This window comes from Trichophyton rubrum, assembly GCF_000151425.1.
Source record: "Trichophyton rubrum CBS 118892 genomic scaffold supercont2.2, whole genome shotgun sequence".
Taxonomy (NCBI): Eukaryota; Fungi; Ascomycota; class Eurotiomycetes; order Onygenales; family Arthrodermataceae; genus Trichophyton; species Trichophyton rubrum.
In genome coordinates this window covers 1,840,862-1,857,109 of record NW_003456427.1, presented here as the reverse complement: position 1 = coordinate 1,857,109, position 16,248 = coordinate 1,840,862, and the positions used below count along the sequence as shown (strand labels likewise).

Sequence of the window (16,248 nt, the reverse complement as noted above, 5' to 3'; positions counted from 1 at the left end):
GTGTAGCCACCTATTAGAGTCGCACACCCACTTATTGCACATGTCCCATTTATAGTCTAAGGGGAATAAACAAGAGATGAAAGACAGCGTAGTCTATGAACGTATCTTGGACACTCCTTACTCTAGCCATAGAGGTTGTTACTCAAGTGTCAAACGATATCTTGATGTAAACTGAACGTTTGACGTCAAGTTTGGCGCTTATTTAGACTTTTGGTGACAGCTTTGGCTTGCCAGAGAAAAACAACGACAAACGTCAACACCACCAACAACTCGAGACTCACTACGGCCAGCAGCGTCCCTTGCCTGAAAGCATACGACTTTAAAGATGCTACTATTGACGATACGATGCCCCGAGTTCTACCGTGGGAACTGGACGAGCCGAAGCGGGAACGCTCGACGCCGGAGAGGCCCATCAAGCGTGAGCTAGGAGCGCAGCGGAGCTCGACAAGCACTGCGCTTTCAGGTAGACTCAGTAAGTAAACCATTCAGCATGTGCATCTATTTGCGGACCTGGTACATCCGCTAGTTGGTACAGAACATGGCTAACTTGCGTCCGCAGATCGAACACCCTCAACTTCGCCTGTTCGAGAACCGCCCTCTGAAGAGTATGCAGACCTAGAAATATCCGGCCACCAGGTATACTTGGCTAACCCAGAGATCTAGGCTCATGATAAATGGCCTCGACGCCGACGATCAATACATCATGGTCGAGGATGAGTTCCTGTCAACCGCTCGATCATTTACGGCACATTTGCATCGCGCCGAATATACTCGTAAAAGAAAGAAAGCCAAGACGGAAAATGCCTCGAAGGTGATGAGAATGACCCAGCGACGGCCTACTGATCCGAAGATGTCTATGAATAATGCAACCAAAAAGAGTATTCAGCGCGAATCCTCAAATATGCAGCGTCTGGAGGCATTGGAAAAGATGAAGGAGGACGCTGGAAGGCCGCAGGTTGATGATTCTGATATGGAAGAAACAGACGATGAAGATATAGGGATGAGTGATGAAGACCGAGACGATGACCCATGGGTAGGAACTTCATTGCAAGCATTGATGGTGACTGCGAAGCAATCCCGTCCGCTCATGGGTCTACAGGGGATCAAGTCGTCCACAAAGGCAGCGTTAGGCTACTCTCGACCAGCGAACACGAGTGGTGGCGTTGAAAAGTCCTTGCGAGACAAGGGCGCAGGCGAAGGTGAAGGCCAGACCAATTTCGAACATTCGGCCTCCGTCGAGGGCGGATGCAACGGAAGACTTTACAGCTTCCAGCGATGATGATGACCTAGGCGTCCAGGCTAGGTCATTAAGCCGACCACCGGCTATACCAGCCCGATCTAAGACATCAGTACCAGCATGCACCTCCAAGCTAACTCCTGTCGCTCTCCCGCATAAGAGAGACTCGACTCCTTCAATTGCAAGGGCAGACCCAGCACCCTCGCCTATCAAGCAGCCACATGTAAACATCAGAGAGTCCCAGAGCTCTAGCAGCGGGTCGTCTTCGCCTGCTACTCGATCAAATTCAGCACCCAAGCCTCGTGGAAGCTCGAGCTCCCGATTTGCAAAATTCTTCGATGAGCTAGACGAGCCAGCCAAGGAACCGGGTTCGAGCCCTGCTAAACGCCAAGTGAAAATTGAAGAAAGTGATCCTACATTTGACCAGATCAAAACTTTCCAGTCTGAGGATGCAGGGGAGGGTAAGAAGCTTCAAAAACTGCGCCTGAACCAGGTTCCGACATTTCTATGAGGCGGATATCTATCCATGGGCCGTTTACCAGTCTAACTCCAGAGCATTGCTGTGAATATGGCAATCACAGGTAAAATTAGATGCAAAAAAAAAGCACTGGTTGAAGATCTATGAAAAGCAACAACGCCGTCAAACTTTCTGCATGACTTGACTTTTTCACCCATCCCGCTGCGGCATTTAGCTCCTTCGATATACTTCCACTCCAAGGGATGTATTCCATGTCCCCTCTGTCCGAATACATGGTAGGTGCATTTCACGGATTCAGTATTTTGCAGCATAGAATATGCGGCGGTGCTGGGAATCAACAACCGGTGATCTTGGCGACTGAAGACAAGAAGGGCATACTCCATCGGAGCCATGGTCCGATAAGTCTAAGATGCCGCCAGCCCTCGTCCTGCAAGACGGTGGAATTCTCCGGCGTGGCTTGACAGGAAAAAAAGGAAAGACAGCCATAGCTTTTCCTTACGCCGTAACGATGAGCGCCTGGCGCATCTGCATTCCAGGGCATCCCGGATATTATATACTTAGTAGCAGATGTTAACCTCTTCCGATTAGATTGGAAAAAAATTTTCATCTTTGGATGGATGGATGGATAACCAGATGAAGATAGAGACTTATATTCATACAGCTCGAATTAAATATAATTATCATATAACTCATGAAGTGCAAATCCAGGCAGAGCAGACGGAGAAGCTCTATTTTGGATAATCCTTCAGGTGGAAGCTTTTCAGCTTGATGAACTGGTCGAAACCAAATCTGCTGAGGGTAACACCTCTTCCGGAATTCTTCCATCCGGTCCATGCAAGGTCCTATGAGAAGAAAGGAGGTTAGAATGTGGTGATGCCAGAAGCCTTGGTACGTACGGGTAAAGGATACAGTCAAACGAAAAAAAAAAAAAAAGAGATTGTGAACAGAACTGGGATATCATGCAACTGCAGCACGGCGCAGAACAGCAGCACAGGACAGGGGGTTCGGCAAAACTCACTGGGCTCGGATAATCGGCTCTATTGATGAAGACGGTGCCAGCTTCGATCTCCTGAATCAGCTTCTCTCCCGTCGCTACGTCCTTTGTCCAGACGCTAGCAGTTAGTCCGAGGTCGCTGTCATTCATCCATCGAATGGCCTCGCTGTCGTCCTTGACTTTCATGACGGGTATGACGGGCCCGAATGTCTCTTCAGCCATCACCCGCATACTGTGCGTCACACCTGTGAGCAGCGTAGGTTTCACGAAATTTCCGACGGGTGGAAGGTTATCGAAGGTGGTGTTTGCAGGAGTTTCGTCCCTGGCGCCGCCCTTGATAGCATCTTCTATGTGTGAGAGGATGTTCTCTCTAGCCTTTTGAGATATGACCGGCCCGATCTGGGTCTTCTCGTTGAAAGGATCGCCAACGCGATAGTTGGCGAGCACCTTTTTGATTTCCTGGATGAAGGCATCGTGGACCTTTTCATGAACGTATACCCGTTCGATAGAGCAGCAGCTCTGACCGCTGTTGAAAATGGCGCCGTCCACAATCTCCTCCGCGACCCAAGCTAGGTCTACGTCTTGACGGACGTAGGCTGCATCGTTACCGCCGAGCTCGAGGCCGACATTAACGATCCGGTCTGCTGCTGCTTTCTGGACAGCCAGACCTCCGGCAACTGAGCCGGTGAAGCAGATGTGGTTGATCAGGGGAGACCGGATGATGGTCTCGAGGTTGACGAGCGACCCGCAATGGAAATATTGCAGCACGTTCCGGGGGAGACCAGCTTCGAGGAAGATGGACGACACCTGCTCGACGACTGTGGGAGTTTGTGGGGAAGGCTTGAGAATCACGGCGTTTCCAGCTAAAATCGCAGGGATCAAACTATTGACCAGGATCAAGTAAGGGTACTATGCTGAATTAGTATCTCGAGCTGAAGACCAGAAACAAACGCAACTAGTTGGGAAGAGTCTTGCTTACGTTCCAGGCAAAGATGATGAGAACGACGCCCAGGGGCTCCTTTTTGAGATATCTCTTGAACCCTGGTTCAGCGTCCCCAGGCACCGGCTCCCCGAGCGCCTCACCCGCCACTCGGTTAAGATATTCTCCTCGCTTGATGGCCGTCGAGATCTCAACCCCCGTGTAGGCGATAGGTCGCCCCATCTGCTCGGTCACCTCGCGGGCGAGGACGTCCTTCTTCTTGGCCATCAGGTTCAGCGCCCGGGCGACGATCTCCTGTCTCTGGGCGAGCGTCGTCGACTTGGAGAACGTCCGGAAGGCCTCCTGGGCAGTCTTGGGCAGCACTGCGAGCTCGTCCTGTGTCACGCCAGATCTGGTCACCACGGGCTTGCCGGTGATGGGCGAAATGGTCGTCAGCGTCTCGGAGGCCATTGTCGACGGGTCAGCGGTCAGCGGTCAGCGGTCAGCGGCGAGCAACGCAGCACTTCTTTCTCTCTTCCTTCGGATATGGTATCTAGCTAGTTAGCAGCAGCAGAGCAGGTTATAGCGGGCGAGGGGTCAGCGGGGACGTTGAAGCTGGCGACGCAAGCCCGCTTTTAATAGGAGTTTTGACTTAGTTATCCTCGGTATCAGTGGGTCGAGGGCGAAAGAATGGAACAGCCGCGTTTACCGACACTCGCAACTCCGCGGGTCGTCAGGCCATAGCTAAGCTGGCTAGCAGCTTGCAGCGAGCTCAGCGCAGAGTAAGGGGAGGCGTGTGTCTCGCGCTCGTCCGGACGCTTGATGGCGCTGCTCGACGCCCGCTGCAGCGCCGGGATATCCAGCGTGCCTCGTCGTCTGCCTTTCGCTGATGCGGCGAAACCGCCGGACAAAAGTTTCGGCATCCCGCGTCCCAAAGCGGAAATGGGTCGCGCGACCTCAAAACGCTTCAACCTCAACGTCAAGTCTACAGCTACAACTACCGCTACATCGACAACAGAGCAAAGATAGACGACTACAGATGGATTGATACTATGACAGGCTACTCCTCTAACTCGTGGGCGGCCAGGGTCTCCTCCGTCAGCTTCTCGCCCGTCTCCCAGTTCACGATCTTGCTGTTGCGCACCATCGCGTTGTAGGTGCGCCTGCTGGCAAAGCGCCAGTAGCCTGCGCTGCGCTTCATTATCTCCCGAGCCTCGTTTGATAGCAGCTCCAAGTCGGTGAAGATGGCCTCTCCAAGCTTCACGAGCAGCTGCTTGCGGTCCTTGTCGGCGTTGTCTTTGTCAATGCGGATGTTGAGCCCAGCGAGGATCTCCCGGATTATTGGAAGCTCGTACTTGTTGATGTTGCCGTACTCGGCTCTGTCCTTACCGGGAGACGGTGTTTTCGACTCGTGGTGTCCGTGTCCTCCGTGGGCATCCTGTTTCATGGCAAACTCTCGAGCCTGCTCTTCCACCTCTTGGAAGCGCAGGATGCTGGCTACGAAGAAGGTGTCTGCATCCTCAGGGCTTAAGGCAGATTCGAGCTTGCTGATACCGTGGATAGCCTTGTTTACCTGCTCGACGGAACTAGCTAGGACGACTCCTGGAATCTTTGGACGGCAGACCTGGCGCCTGATCGTCTTGGCTACGCTCTTCTCCAGCTTCTTGGCCCTCTTCTCTGCCCTGCGGTCCCTGGCCGACATGGTTCTCTTCAGCGATTCTGGCTGGCCAAGTGAGCGGATAACGGCAGCCTTTGCGAGTTTCATCACCCCCATAGCTGGAGTAAGATTGGTCGTGCGATCATAGAGAACAAGGCCATTCGTACCGTCGCCAAATTTGAGGGTAAGGTTTCCCTCTCCTCGGTCAAACTCATAGATCTTGTCTACCAGAGCTGCAATGTCCTTGTGCCGTTTCTCATGGAGTTCATTTGACTTGCGGCAACTATATCTGGTTAGCCCAGGTACCAGCAATCTTTTTTTTTTTTTTTTTTAAAGTCAACCTTGCACACTTACGGGTCGCATTTATGACTATTGCCTATACAACGGCAGTCTAGTCAGCATCTTCTTCGGAAATATACCCCTTTTTGGCACCAGTCAACTTACCAATGCAGAACATTGTTTGGTGGTACCTCATGCAAGGCTCCGTATGCTTTCCATAGCAGGCTCTTTTTGCCTTTGAACTGTTGAGACACGTGCCACATACTCCACATCCATGGTCTGGCAATCCGGGAAGGTCAAAGGATGTTAGCCACTAGTATCAAAGCAAGGGAGGGATTTTGGTATGTCATACAGAGTCCTGGGCTTTCTTCCCACTTGAAGTTATCATCAACCTTTCGGTCCATTTCTAATTGACAGACTCCTTTGCCAGTTTAGTATCCCAACAAAAAAGGAAAGAGAGCAAAGCTTGACAAAGGCCCCTATGTAAGGGGAGATACAATAGCAATATTTAGCTGTTGTTCTGAATTGTGTATAAGTGTCGCTAGTAAAATAGGGGCGTCAGTGTTGTTAGGAGCAGTATCAAAATAGATTTGCAGGTAAGCTGTAGAAAAAATACTTATTCAGAAGAAAAATCATTTGGAAACATCGAGTCCACCCAGGCTCTTAAATAGGCCAGGATTGGCCTGAGTGAGTCTCCTGTTCATCAGGACGTTCCTTAGTGTCTTAACTGTCTGCCCTACAATATGAATGGATATATCCTCAGTATTCACTAGCACAGTTAATTAAGACGAATAGTCCTGTCAGAGTAGTAATTTGTTACCTGTTCTTCTTTGATAGTCCCCTTGAATATATGGAAATTTTCTGCCCTTATGCCTACATCAGTTAATTTCCTTATTAACGAGTGGAATACCCATTATAGGTCACTTTCTACTATCAAATAGTGAAATGAAGGGATACTCCTATTAATAACCAAAATAAAAAGACATAAATCCGCCAGATATTATATCAAGAAAAAGTCCGGCCTCAGATGGTGGAACTAAGCTTCCCATCCTACGCCCCTTATATGTCCTGTTTTGCTGGAGTATGTCTACGCATAGAAAGAAGACGCTCAAGTAAAGCCGAATATGAATGCATCAGTTTACCGAGTTCATTGTCCCCTGGCTTTGTTAGTGGTTTCTCTTGCGTTGCTTCGTTTTCATTGCTAAGTGAGTACCCGCTAGTCAATTACTACAAGAACACGGCCTGCAATAATGTATTATGATCTCGACTGCATGACTTGATACTTCAAAGGCGTTGGCAATGGGTAGTTACGTAAAGGTGCTAGAACTCTTCCCTTTATGAGAAAAGGTATTCGTTTGCAGATGTTACTCCGGGAGTTGGATATATCCAAGTGTAGTTACTGGTCGGTGGGCGGAGCATATATGGCTGGATTCATTTGTGGGGCTGAGAAGCCTTTGATAGACATAAGTAAGGAATAATTATAACAGCAAGATAAACCACATTATTGAAGGCAAACCGCGTAATCTAGGATGGAGAGTATTATCGTTATTCCTTGCTCATTGCAGCGGGGTGTGCTACTCTAAGCAGGATATGAACAAGAATAGGGGCATATTCAATCATCACGGACAAGACGAGCGCCGGCCCAGACGTATGGGTAGTTCCGCTGGTACCAGTTCACACTGGGAAAAACGTGTTAGAAGCCGGTACGTAGCATAGTGTCAAGGACTGAAATGTGAACTTACAAAGTTGACCGCCCTGCAAGCCTGGGATGGGTTGCCCATGACCCTCCGAGAACGATGTTATGCTTCCCATCAAAGAAGTCCGCTGCAGGAAATTAGCTTTGTCTTTGCTTGGAGTCGGAAAGATCCAACCTACCGGTATACGCAGGGTACAGATCCATTGGCTTGAAGCCATCGTGAGCCTCTAAAGTAGAGCTAGTCCACTCCCATAGTCCACCGAAATTTCCTTGCCCGCTGAGCTTGTTTCCATTCTGCGTGACAGACGTTGGATGCCAGTGGGTGAATCCGACATTGCAGTCATCGAGGTCAACATACACTGACTTGTGTAGGCTGGAAGGGTTCTGCACTGGTTGGTGGCTAGTGTCATGGTTTTGTTTCTCTGACCCGTTCGTAGATGTCCTGATGGGCTTGTTAATAGATTTGCACAACATGATGATAGGGGATTGAAAGCTCACTTTAGACCGTTCGCCACCTCACCATTCCCAGAAGGACAGGTGAGTGAGTACTTGTATAAACTCCTAGCCTCCTCGAAAGTAGGAATCCTACACTTAATCCACTTGGCATATCGGTTTAGCTCTTCGTAGGATGCGGCGACAGGCCAGTCCAATGCCCACTCTAGTGGTACTGGACCAAACACAGTGCGCACAGCATACTTGGCCATAATGTTTCGTGAGCCATTCTCGGTTGACTTTTCCACCCAGGATGCGGGCAGCTGTTCAGTACCACATTCCTCCAGGTACTTGGCATACTCTCCATTGGTTATTGGCCTAGCCTTGGCCATAAAGCTTGGTACATGCGCACTTCGTCGTGGTTTTTCATTGTCCCATCCGAAGGAAGTACTAGGAATCTCATCTGAACCCGGCTCGTCGAGGCCGATCTCCACGGTCTGCTCTGGGATTTCAAACCATTCATTGGGAACAGCTTTCTGGGCTGAGTCGAATGCTAATTGTTTGAAATCGGGCTTCGCGACAAGAGGAGGGGGCATAGTACTGTTGTGTTGCAAAAGCATGTAGAGGAAGGTCTCTAAGTGCATAGTTTCATGTTCGAAGCTGATCCATAGAGCCTCGGCGACTTTCCTATCACCAGCCTTACCATTAAAGTATATCGACCTCGCCCTAATCCTGACCTGGCGTTGGTATTCCACCAAGGTTTCAACTGAAGGCCATTCATCCGGTATAGCGCTGTGGTCGTGACAATGGTCCGGGTTATCAACGTCAGGGTCAATACCACGCTCGAACATGGAATGAAACTCGGCTGGTTCGGTGGGGACTCCACCGGTCGCTCTCGTGAGATGCCTATCTATGGGTATGCATTAGCTCCCGTAACTTTATATCTGACACAATCTCCAATAATTTAGCCTACCCATAAACGCTGGGATGTGTCCCAGATAGAAGATCAGAGAGTTCCTCAGATGAATTGGCCTGGAGAGCAGGTCGGTAGGGGGTACCATGGAGGTAGTGACAGTGTCCCATAGCGCCCAAGCTGCTTCGAAGTCCTGCAACGCCGGAACGACATCTTTCACGTACTCCGCCCTCTTGGTTGGTAGCTGATACGGGTTCATATTGGGGGTGGCTGAGGATAAGATATGGATATCTACCGCAGGGCAAAGGCAGGTTGGTCAATATGAATCTATAAATAAGCAGCGGCGAATGCCCGTCTGTGTAGGAGGGAACCTATCCTTGCCGGCTTGGCTTAGCAGGCGGGGTTCAACTTACTATAGTCATCGCCGAATTTGCGAGTTGGATGCAAGCCAGCATCACACCACAGCTTTTCACAGTCATCTGCTGCATATTTGAATGCCTGCTCGAAGAATATCTTCTCGCCCTTCTTGATATGTATATTGTTGATGACAGTATCCGCTAGTGGAACGTAATAGGCTTTGTGGCACCCTAGCGTTTGGTCAAACTCTCCTATTGCGTCCCATTCTCCTGACTTAAAAGCTTCGAAGCCGAGAATAGCGTTTGCGTTAGACAATCCGTTAAGATAGAACTGCCTTGTCACGCCCTTTTTGTCGTTGTAAGCCCTGAACACCCGCTCGGGGTCCTTGCAGGGATCGAAAGCAATCACCATCGAATCCGCTGGTCCCAGACTCCTGGCAAACCCACGGAGAAAGCCAGCGGCTTCAATAGGGCTAAAGTTGCCCATTGACGAACCTAAAGACATAACCCAGGTTGCTTTTTTCCTGTTCATGGGGTTGTCGAGCCAGTTGAGGCCATCGTCGTATGTGCCCCAGAATCCACGGCATTTGACATAGCGGTAGCTTTTCGACGGCAACTCTGCGAAGGTCCGATGAAGCTCTTCTAGGGACAGGTCAAGGGCGTAATATTCAACCGGCTTTTTCGCTCGCTCAAGCTCATTCAACAAGATCTCGATCTTTCGTAGATTCCTACACTCGCGGTTAAAATCGAATAGCCGGTGAAGAGGGGCATGGGATATTTGCGCGGTATTCGGGAAGGCAGTGGCATCGAAGGGGAGAGGAAAACAAACCCGCTCCCCAACTCAACTAATTGGCAGTTCTCAGGGACAAGTGCTGCGATTTTGGCGGCATTTGCTTCCAAGACCTTGATCTCCGCGTTCGTCAGGTAGTATTCGTCCAAGTATGTAATGTCTTCGAACAGTCGTAGCCCTTTTGTATCGTAAAGAAGTAAAGTTGGCAGGCTCTTCTCTGCAGCCTGAAGACCATGGTAGATGTCCTGAGATAAAGAGCTCTGAAGGTTGGTACCGCGGATATCCACGATCTCAACGTTTGACGTAGCAATGGGAGACATGTTACTTTTTTTTCAAGTCTAATAATGGGTTTTTCTAGACAAATCGGAGCAGCTAGGCGTCTCAACTCCGAAAAGGACTAAAATCCAAGCTCGATGAAGGTACAGACCTTCACCAAAGGAAGGGCCACAGATAAATATATATACACGGATATATATATAGATGCTAGTAAGGAAAGGTGTACTTTGCAGAAGTAGCTCGGGGATCATGCGGAACTCGGGCCAACTACCTGTACGCTGGTGCGGAGTGGTTTGAAAGATGTTCAGGGATGCCAACGGACGAGACAGGAGCTGAGGAATCATTTCGATAGTTTCTAGAACAAGGTTCGTAGAAAAAATGTCATAAAATTGGAGAATCATCGTCTAGCATCCGAGCCGGACTCTTAGGACAATAACAACAAACAATTCCCTGAAGCCGCTTGACTCATCTCGCGTACGTGCCGGGCACAGAGCGTCAAAGTAGAAAGCCGTCGTGGGGAGTGGGAGTGTACACGACAACAACGCGGTATTTCTGGGTTATCTTGTTTTTTTCGTATGCGGCAACCCTGCACCTTCTCCGCCAGCAAGCCTGGCCTAGAAAGCATTAATGTGCGACATCATGGGCCACTGATTTGCACAGGCCGGCTGGTACACAATTCAGCCTGCAAGGAGGAGGATCATCAGGCTTTCAAGGGGCCCGCGACTATGACGCAGCATGCCAAGTTGTATCCTGTGCAAGGGACGGTCAGGTTAGCGAACAGGTTCCCGTTATCCAGTCAAGATGAGGGGTTTTACACGGGGCGGTCGGTTCTCCATGTGCCGCCAGCATGTTACATGGCTAGCTCGGGAGCATTTTGGTCCCTCGCGCGTGTTTGTTATTCGTTGTCCTTCGTTATTCTCGTACAGACGAAGAAGCTAAAAAGGTGGAAGTTGCAAGAGTTGCGGCTGGAAGTGTTTGTTTGGTTTGTTTTGTTTGTTTGCTCTGTTTGTCTTGTTTGTCTAGTTTGCTTGATTTGTTTAATTTGTTTGTTATCTTATCTGATAAGGTTTATATGTTTGCATGTTTGCACTGTTTGCAGAAGAGCTTAATTAATAATCAAGCTCAACCTCAACATCGACTTCAAAACTTCTTCGCAATTTACGGCCCAAGGAAGGGCTCTGCAACGGCTCCAGGTTAATTGTTGCTCGGTCTTTGGCAATAGGTTGCTCCTTGCTTGCAATGACTATTAACAAGCCGCAAGGCTAGTCTCTTGACCACGTTGGTGTTGATTTTACATTCTCCAGTGTTATACACGGCTAGTTTTACGTTGCCCTTTCGCGTATAACGAATATTTAAAATCTTGACACCGTTCAGAATATTGTATAGCAGAAGTCCTTACAGGCATTGGTGTTAGTGAATAGGAGGATATGATATCGTTACATTCGTTTCATTGATCTATTTTACAAACGGGTTAAGCCCTTGCAGTTGGCAGTTGTAGTTGTAGAGATACATCTACATTTCCAATGTCATTTCATCGTTCCCTAGCTCTATATCCGCTGTAGCTGCAGCCTCTTCCTCTTCCTCACTTGCAGTCTCCTCGAAGTCCTCAAGGCCTGCTTCTGTTGCAAGGCTATCTGCTATCTCACTGGCTGCAATAGCAAGATTAGACTGGGAAACTGCATATGCCTTTGTACTTAAAAGCCCGGCCCGCATCAAAGCAATTCCATTCGTTAACGTTGTAAGCCTTGCTTCTAGCTGCTTCAAGGTCTCTTCTAGGATCTCCTTCTGCGCTATAGCACTTGCAGATAACGTCTCGGCAGTAGAGGCAACCATACGAAAATGGTGGTGCAGGCATCTGGCTTTTTCTTTACGGACCTCTGCATCCGTAGCAGGCCGTTTACGACTGCTACCCCCTTTTTTAACGTTTTTCTTTGGCTACGAAGCAGCCGGCAAGACTTCCTTCTCCTTGCCCTTGCCCTTCTTCGGCGACGTCAAGCTCTCTAATACACGTGTTAGACAATATAATTACTTTTATAGGTATAGAACGCACCTGCACGAAGTGAACACCGAGTTCCTAAGTCATTAAAGTGGCAGTTCGCGCAGCTGCCAGAGAAGATATTCTTCATAACAATATACTCAGTAAATGGGCCGATTCCTTTACTACAGTGCTCGCAGGCGGCAGGGGCTGGCTGGCCACGGAGCTGCATGATAACTGATTCTTACAGCCCGGGCTAAGTTAAAGTTTATAGCTTCCACATAGTGGCGAAGCTCGAGTTCTCTCATGCGTTTGACGGCTGTAAGTATATCAATCACGTCCGTGGCCTTCTCCTTAAAGATCGTAACCTCAATCTGCTCAGTCTCAAGCAGTCTTTGCTCCTGCAAGGCCTTCAACGTCTTGGGAGCGAACTGTAACGTCTCGCTAAGGGTTTGACTGCGAGGACTGCTGGGCCAAGAGCTGCCGCCATCATTATCTGCATTCATTCTGCGGGCCGTACTGATAGAAGGAGTTGTAAACGACTATGGATGTGGATGAAGATGATATAGACACTTGCCAAATTGGTAAATATGAGCAGGGGTTTGTTTACAAATACGCGCATGACTAAGCGAGCTAAAAATTTTAGTGTGTGTCCTATTACTAAAGCGACATCCTAATCTCAGTCTTCAATATCCTAGTTGGAGACATGAAGAAAGTGATAGACAACACTAAGATACCCATATAGAGTGTTACTAAAGAATTCAAAAGATTTATAGCTTGAACTATATTCATTTCCTTTCAGACTGCTCTCAGTCACCAGGATGGTGGAAGCTGCCGGTGACTCTGCAAGAATGACTTCACATCCAAGAAACTCTCATTTAAAATGGGCACCTTAGCAGAGATTTGCCTGCTAACAATGCAACTGACTATTCACAATTTTGTAATAGTTATTTCATGCCTAGATTCTCTGATTCCATGGAGCTTCAAGGACCATCTCCCAGTTCACCATACGACCCAACACAGTTCATGAACGGGAAAGACCCTGAAACAACTGTGGTCGAGTTAGCAAATCTCCTCAAGAAAACCGTCGATGAGAGAAATGCTTCCCGGAGATGCCTTTTGCAGACACTGAAAACAATAACCGATCTCAAATCCCACATTGAAGAGCACCGGTTCATAATTATGGAAAGTCAAGCAGCCCTCGCTGAATGCACGCGCAAAAATAGCAGCTATCTTTCGTTTCTCATGGCCGTTGAGCCAAGATGGATACAGGATACTTGGGTCTCCTTCCCCGCCAACGAGCCGCTGCTGGGGGTGTCTGAATACAAATGGGCCCGAGGGGAATCGCAGCATGCGTTGAATGAACTTTGTCTCCTGAGAAAGCGTCTAGACCCAGTTGGGGCTGATTGGATACAAACTTTCCTTCTCGAAGGCGCTATATTACTTTCCTCGGGCCAATATACAGAAGCCCGGTTTTCTATCTCTGATGTTATCTTACCTCACCCCACCCTAGAGGAGCAGAATCCCGATGTAATCCGTGATCTTCGTGATATTGCTCACTTCTTACTCGGAAAGATATTTATGGCGGAAGGGAAATGGAGCGAGGCGCGTGGGGAGTTCTCTGAGGTCATCCATGTCCTTGAATACAGCACCAGAGCGATTCAGCTGAAGACTATCTCACGCCAGAAATCAAACCACAAGAGAAAACCGCGTTCTCTATCAGCCTCTGCTCCCCGGGATGAGGAGTCGACTCGCCTTGTCATCGACTAGCACTTTACTTACCTATATCCAAGCTTCTGCAAGAAGCCTGATGCTGCTATCGATGTGCTGGTATCTGTGGAGGGACTACTTAAATATTCCTTTTCTCATCATATTATCACATCTGGAGAGTTTCAGGTGGCATAGTGACAAGTATGTCTAATGTCAAAAAAGATGACACCCAACTACTAGATCAATTACATCTTAGGGACTAATCCTTCAAGTAGTAGGACATCCTGAAATAATTCTACTGTAAACAACCTTCAGGGGGATGGCGATGATACACAGACGTGCTGGCAAAGTCGCAACGCCAATCTAACGTCAATGTAACAACATCTCAAGATCTTTGCTACCAAACCTGCATCAACAACCGCGCAAATGCCCGAGTTACCCCAGGGGTATGCGTTGAATCTATGGAGTACTCTGTAACTACTTTCAACTCCATCTACGAGCGTGTAAACAATCTCGTCGTCCTGGAGCGGAGCATTCTCGAGATGAGTTTGACGTCTTCCCTCTCCTGCGTCCCATATCTTCGCCCCCATAAAAATAGGAATATCACCTTGATTTATTACGTTCTAATTATCTCTGTAGGCATCTTAAAAACTCCACTTATTCGCTGCATAAATAAGGGTGATCATATAAACAGCTCTTCGGTGATATCCAATATCGAATGCCCCTCGAACCGCTTCCACAGCATTTCCCCTTATATAACGCCAACTACCCCTGGGGCCCGGTTTCTATGATTAGTTACTTAGTTAACATCGGGGACGTAGCTTGAAAGGCTGAGACAAAGACGACGCCATCCGCCTATTCTTCATCAGCGTCAAAAGTATCACCTCTCAGCCGTACCTGAGATGACGAGTGCAAAGCCAACGCGTTACACATCGAATCCATCGGTTTCGCGCCAATCGAGCGAGCCGCGGTTGAAACATTCTAGAAGTCAGCTCTCCAGACTCCACCCTCCCGAAGGCCAATCTCGTTCTTACGAAGTAAAATTATTTATATTCCGACCAATCGCGGCCCCAGCCGTGGCGTGGTTTCGGGCTGGCATTGAAGCTCGAAGCTGCAAATGGATTGTGCCACCTTCGTGTTTCATGATTATCCACGAAGCAAGTCGCATCGAGGGCGGGCGACTCCTGCATCCAGCGGATGGGAGAATCCTGTCTGCCAATAAAATGCTAGGTTGGATATCACCTGGGCTTGCTGAACCAGAAAGTGACATGGAGGATTTAGGCGGTACGCTTGGTCGTCTGAAAAAATGACCTCCCTTCGTCGTGATAGGGTAGCCAGATTCTGGCAGACCCTTGGACGGGATTGATATCCGCATCTAGCGGGCGCCTTTGACCGGATTCTGTTGGATTCTTTTGTATCCATGGAAGCCGTGGGCCCTGGCTAACAAGCATCACTTTCAGTAAGGGGTCGGTCGACCAACAAGGATCCGTGAAGCAGGTTGTTCTGCACTTCGCATCCAAATCTGTCAGGAAACTAATGTGATGAGGCCCTGTACGAGACTCGCTTGTAACCGGATTGTTTTTGCTCTGATCGGGACTGGTATACGGAGTACCCAGTTGCAGACACCCGCAGGAGAGCCAGTTAGGTTCCTTTGCATAATCGGTTTCTTCTGCGTTCCCGCTTCCTCTGCCAACGATACTTCCTTTTCGCCAGTCGGTTGCCCGAGCGCGGGCCGCAGGAAAGATAGAGCTTTTAGACAGTGAGGTCCTTCAGACCAAGCCGGTCGGCCCTACCAGCTCCACTCTGCCATGCCCGGTGATGCATGGAAGGGGTTGAGGTAGTTATAACAACAGCACCCACTCTGGCTGCCTGGGTCCTTGACAAAAGGGAGAACTGCTTCAATCCCTGTTTGTCTTTGGGTTAATATCTGAAGGTCATCATACCCACGCTAAACAAACAACTGCCATGGCCCTTCGATGGGTGTGAGGGAACTAATGCTCGCCCATGCCTTTTGAATCGTGGCTGTTGATTCCTCGCCTTCATTTATCCCCATCCAATGGCTACCCTGTCAAGTTCGATCTAGCAGGCTCCATTTCTTTATTCGGTATTGATTCCGGAAGCTTGCTCATAAACAATAACAATAAATAAAAGTATGTTAAAGACGAGATACTTCCCTCAACAGTTGAGAGAGGACAACTCCTTTTTGCACCTCATAGAATACCTTCGAAATGTGCACAAGACCAATTGCCTGGACTAACTTGCTTCCCAGCATAAACGATACATAACCTCAACAACTTCAAAGTGCAAAGGACGAATGGTCTTCGAATGACCACCCAACGGGTCTTCCTCTCGTCCTTCACTTTGGTACGGCCATACCCTTTGGATCTTGGTTTATTTACTTGCCTTTTTCTTCCATTTTTTGGGCCCGCATTCATGAGATGGGGAGAGCAGATGTGAGTGGTAAGGGATATGTGCTTTTTGTAGTCGGTACCTTGACGGTTACCATTTCTGGAATTTTTGTTCTTCTGCGGCTGGT

At 48.8% G+C, this 16,248-nt stretch overlaps 9 protein-coding genes across 10 annotated transcripts; 2 read left to right on the top strand and 7 right to left on the bottom strand.

Moving 5' to 3' along the window:
• Positions 1-345: 345 nt before the first annotated feature.
• Positions 346-1,748, top strand: TERG_02275 (uncharacterized protein; the record flags this gene model as incomplete). The annotated part of the gene is made up of 4 exons (XM_003237510.1): positions 346-472; positions 560-605; positions 664-1,199; positions 1,267-1,748. The coding sequence occupies 4 exons, from the start codon at positions 346-348 to the stop codon at positions 1,746-1,748; spliced, it is 1,191 nt and encodes a 396-aa protein (XP_003237558.1).
• Positions 1,749-1,780: 32 nt separating this feature from the next.
• Positions 1,781-2,107, bottom strand: TERG_11828 (uncharacterized protein; the record flags this gene model as incomplete). The annotated part of the gene is made up of 1 exon (XM_047750880.1): positions 1,781-2,107. One exon carries the CDS (start codon positions 2,105-2,107, stop codon positions 1,781-1,783), a length of 327 nt encoding a protein of 108 aa, XP_047605626.1.
• A 95-nt stretch (positions 2,108-2,202) lies between these two features.
• On the bottom strand, positions 2,203-4,466 carry TERG_02274 (uncharacterized protein). 2 transcript variants are annotated; one of them, XM_003237509.2, is made up of 3 exons: positions 3,689-4,466; positions 2,734-3,618; positions 2,203-2,557 (listed from the first exon to the last, which is right to left on the bottom strand). In XM_003237509.2, the coding sequence occupies exons 1-3, from the start codon at positions 4,097-4,099 to the stop codon at positions 2,444-2,446; spliced, it is 1,410 nt and encodes a 469-aa protein (XP_003237557.1). In that variant the 5' UTR covers positions 4,100-4,466; the 3' UTR covers positions 2,203-2,443. The 2 variants fall into 2 exon arrangements, with proteins under 2 accessions (XP_003237557.1, XP_047603861.1); XM_047747892.1 differs by having other exon boundaries at positions 2,203-3,618.
• A 222-nt stretch (positions 4,467-4,688) lies between these two features.
• Positions 4,689-5,742, bottom strand: TERG_02273 (uncharacterized protein; the record flags this gene model as incomplete). The annotated part of the gene is made up of 3 exons (XM_003237508.2): positions 4,689-5,568; positions 5,640-5,661; positions 5,730-5,742. The coding sequence occupies 3 exons, from the start codon at positions 5,740-5,742 to the stop codon at positions 4,689-4,691; spliced, it is 915 nt and encodes a 304-aa protein (XP_003237556.2).
• A 1,434-nt stretch (positions 5,743-7,176) lies between these two features.
• TERG_02272 (uncharacterized protein) lies at positions 7,177-8,543 on the bottom strand (the record flags this gene model as incomplete). The annotated part of the gene is made up of 4 exons (XM_003237507.2): positions 7,177-7,243; positions 7,307-7,388; positions 7,440-7,702; positions 7,759-8,543. 4 exons carry the CDS (start codon positions 8,541-8,543, stop codon positions 7,177-7,179), a joined length of 1,197 nt encoding a protein of 398 aa, XP_003237555.2.
• Positions 8,544-9,746: 1,203 nt separating this feature from the next.
• Positions 9,747-10,865, bottom strand: TERG_11827 (uncharacterized protein). Its single transcript, XM_047750879.1, has one exon. It carries the CDS (start codon positions 10,426-10,428, stop codon positions 10,090-10,092), a length of 339 nt encoding a protein of 112 aa, XP_047605625.1. The 5' UTR covers positions 10,429-10,865; the 3' UTR covers positions 9,747-10,089.
• Positions 10,866-10,880: 15 nt separating this feature from the next.
• TERG_02270 (uncharacterized protein) lies at positions 10,881-12,045 on the bottom strand. The gene has a single exon (XM_047747891.1). The coding sequence runs from the start codon at positions 11,858-11,860 to the stop codon at positions 11,540-11,542; it is 321 nt and encodes a 106-aa protein (XP_047603860.1). The 5' UTR covers positions 11,861-12,045; the 3' UTR covers positions 10,881-11,539.
• A 142-nt stretch (positions 12,046-12,187) lies between these two features.
• On the bottom strand, positions 12,188-12,508 carry TERG_11826 (uncharacterized protein; the record flags this gene model as incomplete). The annotated part of the gene is made up of 1 exon (XM_047750878.1): positions 12,188-12,508. One exon carries the CDS (start codon positions 12,506-12,508, stop codon positions 12,188-12,190), a length of 321 nt encoding a protein of 106 aa, XP_047605624.1.
• A 38-nt stretch (positions 12,509-12,546) lies between these two features.
• TERG_02269 (uncharacterized protein) lies at positions 12,547-14,793 on the top strand (the record flags this gene model as incomplete). The annotated part of the gene is made up of 2 exons (XM_047747890.1): positions 12,547-12,602; positions 12,950-14,793. 2 exons carry the CDS (start codon positions 12,547-12,549, stop codon positions 13,770-13,772), a joined length of 879 nt encoding a protein of 292 aa, XP_047603859.1. The 3' UTR covers positions 13,773-14,793.
• Between the last annotated feature and the right edge of the window lie 1,455 nt (positions 14,794-16,248).